Source organism: Capra hircus, chromosome 6 (assembly GCF_001704415.2).
Source record: "Capra hircus breed San Clemente chromosome 6, ASM170441v1, whole genome shotgun sequence".
Lineage (NCBI taxonomy): Eukaryota > Metazoa > Chordata > Mammalia > Artiodactyla > Bovidae > Capra > Capra hircus.
In genome coordinates, this window is record NC_030813.1 from 37214297 (window position 1) to 37221854 (window position 7558).

General features: G+C 37.0%; 1 protein-coding gene across 2 annotated transcripts; it reads right to left on the bottom strand.

Moving 5' to 3' along the window:
- On the bottom strand, positions 205-7186 carry SPP1 (secreted phosphoprotein 1). Of its 2 annotated transcripts, XM_013964504.2 has the most exons (7): positions 7080-7186; positions 5926-5993; positions 5767-5805; positions 3321-3401; positions 2727-2768; positions 1643-1942; positions 205-954 (listed from the first exon to the last, which is right to left on the bottom strand). In XM_013964504.2, the coding sequence occupies exons 2-7, from the start codon at positions 5983-5985 to the stop codon at positions 637-639; spliced, it is 840 nt and encodes a 279-aa protein (XP_013819958.1). In that variant the 5' UTR covers positions 5986-5993; positions 7080-7186; the 3' UTR covers positions 205-636.

Below are 7558 nucleotides of genomic sequence, written 5' to 3' on the forward strand. Positions count from 1 at the left end.
TGATTGAATATCAACCTCTGCTTGACTCTTCTTCCCTCGACAGGAACTTTAGCTCAGTCAGAGTCTGTATAATTGACCCAGCAGGTCTTAGATTGCTCTGTATTATGTCCAGCATGTTAATGTAATTAAAATGATTACATTTATAATTGCTAGACAACTGTAGGAAACCAAATAAGAAACACAACTGATACCACCAGACTCTCATTACATTCAAGATAAAAGATTTATTCACAACAGAAAAAATAATCACAACAAAATATATACTAATTTAAAAAACAAAAGATCATAGTGACGTGAAATTTTATATTCCTTCTTAAAAGTGTGTAACAGTATTTTGTTTGCTTCTACATGAATTTCTATTCATAAAAGGGTAGCAAACATTAAAATGCTGTGATGGTTTGCATTTTTTATGTGGAAAGAATATAGACTAAACCCTGAAGCTTTTAGTTTATAAGGGTGTTACCATGAAGCCACACACTAAACTAATGATCAAAAACATGATCTGTTTCCAGATCTACACACATATACATTCACCAACTAAGCTGAGAAATACGCATTTCATATTGTCTCCCACCCTGCTTTAACATATCCTTTTCTTTTTACTAAAAGCAAAATAAGAACTTGTATTTTCTCCTTTCAGTTGACCTCAGAAGAGGCACTATCTAATTCATGAGAAATGCGGATTTTCAGGCGCTTGTCTTCTTCACTCTTATGATCTAGGTCTAGCTTGTCTTCAAGGCTATGGAATTCTTGGCTGAGTTTGGAATTTTCCTGACTCTCGATCCGATTGGAATGCTTGCTCTCCTCCTGGGCCTTTGGTGTGAGTTCTTTGGAAAGCTCGTCACTGTTGGTTTCTTCGCTGTGGTCAGTCAGCTGACTCGTCTTCTTAGGTGCATCATGCATCTCCTCACTCTCTATGTGTGATGTGAAGTCCTCCTCTGTGGCATCTGGACTCTGAATCACAGCACAAACAGGAGAAGAATTCAGTGAACAGCTAGGGAGGGAAGCACTGTATTCTCTAATGCCTTCTAACTTCCACACCGAAGTATTCTATAAAAATGTCTAAATCTGGCTGAGGCAAAAAAGGAAAATACTAGCATGTTACCTTTTAAAAAACCAAGTTCTTTCATTATGTCATCTCCTTTAGTTTAATAAGTACATGAATTATGTATGTGAGGAAATCTATGAGGTAGGTCTCATTATCTTTTACATAAAGAGAAAATGGATCGAAAGTTAAAAGTAAGGTCAGTAGTAAAATGGCAAGGCTATATGCCATATCCAGATCCTTTGACTATAAAGTCAGTGTGATTTGCAACTCTCCAGTTCTTAGGTGTTTAACTTCAAGATATGACCACTATATTGTGAAAATAATGACTCTTTTCCGAAGTCTTTTTCAATTAAAAAAGTGAATACAATAAGTGCTTTATAAGCAGGATTTGGAAAAATTGCATTGTGGTTGAGAGACAAAATTAAGGAGAAATTATGTGGACTTGAATGCAAAAACCAAGTGGGAAAGGTTTTGTATTCAGTGATCATAAAGTAATAATACTTGCTGAATGAATACATAAGTGAGCACGCAGACTCTAGTTTCCTAGAATTGGGCTCTAATCATAACCATCTGATGTGTCTATTCAAGACTTACCTCAACGTTAGATCGGCGGAACTTCTTCGATTTTGACTTCAGTCCATAAGCCACACTATCACCTCGGCCATCATTTGTGCTTTCCGTAGGGAAAGGTGGAGTGAAAACTGCGATTGTTGGAATGTCAGTGGGAAAATCAGCTTCATCAGATTCATCAGAATGGTGAGACTCGTTGGAATGGTCAGAGTCATCAGGGTTAGCATCGTCGGAGTCATCAGAGTTGACTTCCTGGCTGTTTTCATCATCATCATCTAGATCGTCTGTTTGCTCAGGGCTTTCATTGGACTTACTCGGGAGGGTCTAGAAATCAAGATGGCCAGAAAAATGGGTGTCAGGGTTTTTATTGCCCCTTAGTCTTTACACTGCATTAGCATTTTACTATCTTTATTTAGTTTTAGAATCTTTGTATTCACAACAAAGCACTTAAACTTTTAAATGCTAAAATGAGCTTATTCCAATTTCCCCTTTAGCACAAGGGTAAATGGAATCCTATTCTAAGGCATTTTTCTTGCTTTCTCATAAAAACTATTTTCATAGATATTTTCAGGCCAAACGTATGAGTTATAATACTTGTATCAATGATACTGTTTTTCCTTGTTCATATTAAACACTAATTTCCAAATTCAATAATCCAATAAATACACATACATAATTGTGAGGTTACCTTTTCTATTTGAAATGAAAATTCTCAGGGGATCAGAGAATCCATGTATTAATGCACACCCCCAAAACGAAAATCACCTCCCTATTAGCCTGGATAATCAAAAGGTGACTCTCTTATCCATGTGTAGAAACTATAGCTCAGTTAACCAGTTAATGTCTATTACACTTCTGATTTGCAAATATCCTGGGTCATTTATCTAACTTCTTTGATAGATTCTCAGTATCTTCAAATAGAATCTTAAGCAAATTTAACTTATCCCTTTGCTCAGCAAATATATGAATAGTCCCAATAAAAACTAGTTCCTGGAGGATTTGCTAACGGAGTTTTGCCAGAATTTGAACCTGGGCAATGTCATTACGAGAAAGAGTGCCTTCCTGAGTCTAAGGCACAGCAGACATCAGAATCAAAGCGAAAACTCACATTTTGTTTGTTGTCATCAGTTTCCTCAGAGGACACAGAATTCTGAAGAAGAAAAGACATAAATCAGTGTACATCATACAACTTAACTTTTTATTCAAAAGTTAGCTTTTTCCATCCAAAGCAGGTCTTATTTTTCTAGCCTCTTTGGTGGAAGGATTAAGCGGGCAGACAACCTGACAGATCCATTGGTGTCCTAAGCTCACTTTTACAAACAGGCAGGAAAGTGGAGTGAAGTTGCTCAGTCATGTCCGACTCTTTGCAACCCCGTGGACTGTAGCCTACCAGGCTCCTCAGTCCATGGCAATTTTCCAGGCAAGAGTACTAGAGTGGGTTGCCATTTCCTTCTCCAGGGAATCTTCCCGACCCAGGGACTGAACCCAGGTCTCCCAGTTTGCAGGCAGATGCTTTACTGTCTGAGCCACCAGGAAGCCATTGCAGGAGGATTCTTTACCAACTGAGCTATCAGGGAAGTGCGACAGGCAGGAAAGATCCATTTAACCAGCTCAAATGGCCTGCTTGGTGGCTATTTTTTGGAGTGGTTGTTCTTTAATTGTGAGAATTTTAATATTTAGACTTAATTAAAATGAAAAATACCTGGGGTTCTAGGAAAGTCTGCTTCTGAGATGGGTCAGGCTTTAGCCATGTGGCTACAGCATCTGGGTATTTGTTGTTAAGCTACAAAAGAGAGTTGCATATTTGTCATTATTATTATTATCTTTTAAAGAAACAAGGGTCTCTAAGTGATAAGCTGAAATAACAACTATTCTTCCCCAATCTTGACAGATAAGCATAATATGCATTATTTAGTCAATTAGAACCTTAGTGATGTCTTTCATAATTATTCTTTCTGATAGATTCATTTAACAGACTTTTACATAGCACTTACTGTAAGCCAGGCATACTTTCAAAGTAACTTATAAATACTAATTCATTTAATCCTGAGATGAGTATCATCATCATCATCATTATTATTCCTTCAGCCTCTGTCCACGGAATTCTCCAGGCAAGAATACTGGAGTAGATAGCCATTCCTTTCTCCAGGGGAATCTTCCTGACTGATCCAGGGATCAAGCCCGAGTCTCCTGCACTGCAGGCAGACTCTTTAGCATCTGAGCCACCAGATGGGAAGCCCACAATAAAGTTAAGTGATAATAAGTAGCAGAGCCAGGGTTTAACTCCAGTGGCTCCTCACACTTATGATACACTGCCTTCCTGTTCTATGTCTGATAGTTGAAATTCCTCAGATGAAACACAACTAAAGCAGAGCTGCCCTTAATTAGCACTGGTCTTCCTTTTTTCCTTCCTCTATGTAAGAAGAAACTCTCTCAGGCTGTGCTGTGGTGAATGGTATCCTCTAGCCATGAAACACATGGCTATTTAAGTTAATAAAGAAAACTATCTTCTCTGGCACTAGCTACATTGTGAGCGTCCAACAGCCGCATGTGTTTATGGCTACCTGTGGACAGTGCAGAAATCTAATATCAACACCATTGCATAAAAGTTCTCTTGTTGTAAGCTGCCAAAGACATGAATGGAATGATCTTTCACTCAGCCAAATTATTTATCTGGGAAATAGCAATAAGATGCTAGTGCAGAGGAGTGGAAATTGCTCTAAATAAGTGTCATCTGGTGGGCTGCATGGCCCAGGGCAATCACTTCACATCTCTGTCACTGAGAAGAGTTACCCTAGGGGTTTCAAGAATTCTTTCACAGGCAAGGAGGGGAAGAAAGGAAGGAAACTAGTCAGTAGCACTTTGGGTTTCCCCATGTCTGGCTCTAACCGGAGCAGTTTCATATTGGACTTCTATGAAGGTTTTTGCTGAAAGAAGGGTTTTCTTTAAAAAATGTGAAAACTATTGCTGTAGATGAGTTCAAAGGTTCCCTGTCTTTTTCTTTAAAATATGTATTTATATAAATATATATATAATATTTACAGAAATGTTATAATTGATATATAATTAATATATTTTCCTGATGATATATGTAATCATTCTTTATCTGTATTTATAAGATAAATTTATAATTTTAAAAAAGTAATATGAAGAACATACAGATAAGAAAAACAAACTAAAATTGTTCAGTAATCATATCACTCATAGATAACAAGTGTTTTCATCTTCAGGGGTGTCTCTTTCTAGACTTTCCATACTTCCTACTAGCTCTACATTTCTAGGATTCTAGAAGATTCTGCTCTCCACTTATCTCTTAGTTAACATTTAACCACTTACACTGCCATAGCTTCATGTGCCCCATTTTATTCTATTAAAAAGGCACTAATTCTTACCTCAAAGAGTGTGACCTCTATTTTCTCTGAAAATGTTAATTTTCTGGCTTATTATTGTAATTTCAATACTTGTGTTCTTAGATCAGTTGGAAAACAGACACGCTTACACATGCCTATTTGCACATCTAAACACCCACTGCAGAACTTCTCCTAACATCTTCATTGAGCAATCTAACTGCAGTGACCTCAGACAGCTCTGTATTGGCCTTTATTCTGTTTATCTGGAATTGAACCCTGTGTGCCTTTTTGTTCAAGCTCCTTGGGACAATACCCATTTGTTGTTTGGCTGGCACGCTTTCACCTATTGTGGAGGGACAGGTACATCTATGGTGCTGGGTGGAATAATTATGAAGAGTTTGATTTGGTCTTATGTTTGGTTAGAAAAATCTAAAGTCATCTGATAAGCACAATAGATACAAACAGCATAAATATACTTTTTTTAAGATAATGGGTTTCTTAGCAAATATCTTCAGAGATACTGTGAATATAAAGTCACACAACTTCACAGAACTCATTTTATAGAAATGATCGACCTAAAGCATCATTTTATTGTATTAAGAAATCTAGTATAGTTTTAAGAGACTGTATTAATTAAAAGCAATGCTATGCTTGGTACTGCACTAGAACCCTAGCAGGCACCCAATAAATACTTTTCAGTTATTTTATTTGTGCAAATAAGTAAAATTGTCATATGTTTGTAGTACATCTTGCAGCAGTTGCATAAATAACTATATAATAAACCGAAAAGATGCTTACCAGCTTTTCCTCAGAGCTGCCAGAACTGGTCGGTTTAACCTTTGAAATAGAACGGTGAAGAAAGATTACAGTGTGAACGTGTTCCTAGCAACATTGAAACACACAATTCATTTATTTTAAGGACTTTTTTTTTTTAAAAAAAGATTCAGTTGTACTCACTGGAAGGGCGGAGGCAATGCCCAAGAGGCAGAAGCAAATCACTGCAATTCTCATGGTCATGATATTTTCTGCAAAATATTTTGTAAGAAATATTTTATCTTTTTTAAGGTCAAAACAGTGATACTTTTTTTGAGGCTACCACATTACAAAATCATCACAAATAAATATGTATTTTGTGTGGAAATACTCGACTAATTTCTTTTAACTATTATGATCTTTTGAGTTAATATTTGTACTGCCACCTCTATTTTCCATCTCTCACTATTAGGCAAGGGAGAGAGGAATTTTACAAGTCTATATTTATTCAACTTTAACATTTAGAGTTTCAGAGATTACACCATTACTTCCTGATATCTCCAGCTATCTAAACCTAAAAACAGATCAGCAGTAATTGAATTAAAATAATCAAGCAAGAATGAGAATATTTACTTTTCAGAGAAGAAAAACACGAAGAGAGAAAATAAATATAAGAAAGAGAAACTTGCTGTCTCCATTTTCCAATGTGCATTTCAAATGTGATTTTCAATTATTTAAAAGGTATTACTTAGGTGAAATGAAGCTGTCTCTAAAGTTAGTAATTCAAGGTATTCTAGAAGTTTGAAATGAAAACGAAAACACTGAAGTCAACAGCTTTTCTATTTGTAAGTCTGAACAGTATCATATAGATATTTGGGTGAAATTTTAATAGCTAAATACAGAGGTGAAAATATTCAGAAAAAGTTTTTTTCCTTGAAAAAGGGATAAATCAAATCATTAAAAATTAGTGTTAACATCAGCTTATATGAATACTAAAAAGCATTTTCCTTTTAAAATGCTTGGTCATCTATCCATTTAAAATGATGTATATACAATCATCCCAAAGGGGCATAGAATTTTTCTTTTATTTCCTGACTGAAAAAAAGTAGTCTCAGTTCTTTTGAGGACTCCATGGAAATATTTTTAAGTTTTATATTCGACTGCCTTTCAAAATAACCAGCCACCTTTCCTGCAGGACATCAGCCCTGGATCTGGCATGCATATTCAAAAGACAAGAACAACTCAAGTCTGATTAACAGCGTTTACCATTGTACTCTTTTCCTTACAAACTGACCTTCCCAGCGAAATGAGGCAGCGCACAGGGAGGACAGAAGTCATGTAGCAAACTGCAGGCTTACCTTGGTCTGCAGCGGCAGAGAAGAGTCCAGTCCCCTGTGATGCTGATGCAGTGCACAGTGCTGCCCTCCTGGCCTGCTCTCCCTGCTGCTGACAACCAGGATCTCCCAGAATTTAAAGGCTGCTCCAGATGCTCTCCACCTACACAGGGGGCGGAGAGATGTGTCATGAGGCATTTGCCACTACCCAGCCCACTTGCTCCCACACTTCCCCCTCTGGTTTTGTGGTCACAGAACAAACATATGCACACACACGCGCGCACACGCACACAAACACCCATTACCCTGCAGTTAAAACATTACTTATGTACAATATCATTAACTATCTTTTTCGTTCATAGCACTGACTCTCAGCATCCTGGAAGGGCATCTAGAGGGCCCATGAAAACGTAGGGGGAGGGAAAAGAGTTTATTTCTGAGTTAGAAGAAGATATTATCTAAATCAGTCCTAGATAAAATTAAACACAATAGTCTTGTTTCTT

Coding starts and splice junctions, on each gene's coding strand:
- SPP1 (XM_013964504.2), bottom strand. CDS start 5,985: ATGACCATGAGAATTGCAGTGATTTGCTTCTGCCTCTTGGGCATTGCC. Junction 5,806..5,925: donor GCATTGCCTCCGCCCTTCCA/GTGAGTACAACT, acceptor TCTATTTCAAAG/GTTAAACCGACCAGTTCTGG. Junction 955..1,642: donor TCCGCCGATCTAACGTTGAG/GTAAGTCTTGAA, acceptor GCTGTGATTCAG/AGTCCAGATGCCACAGAGGA.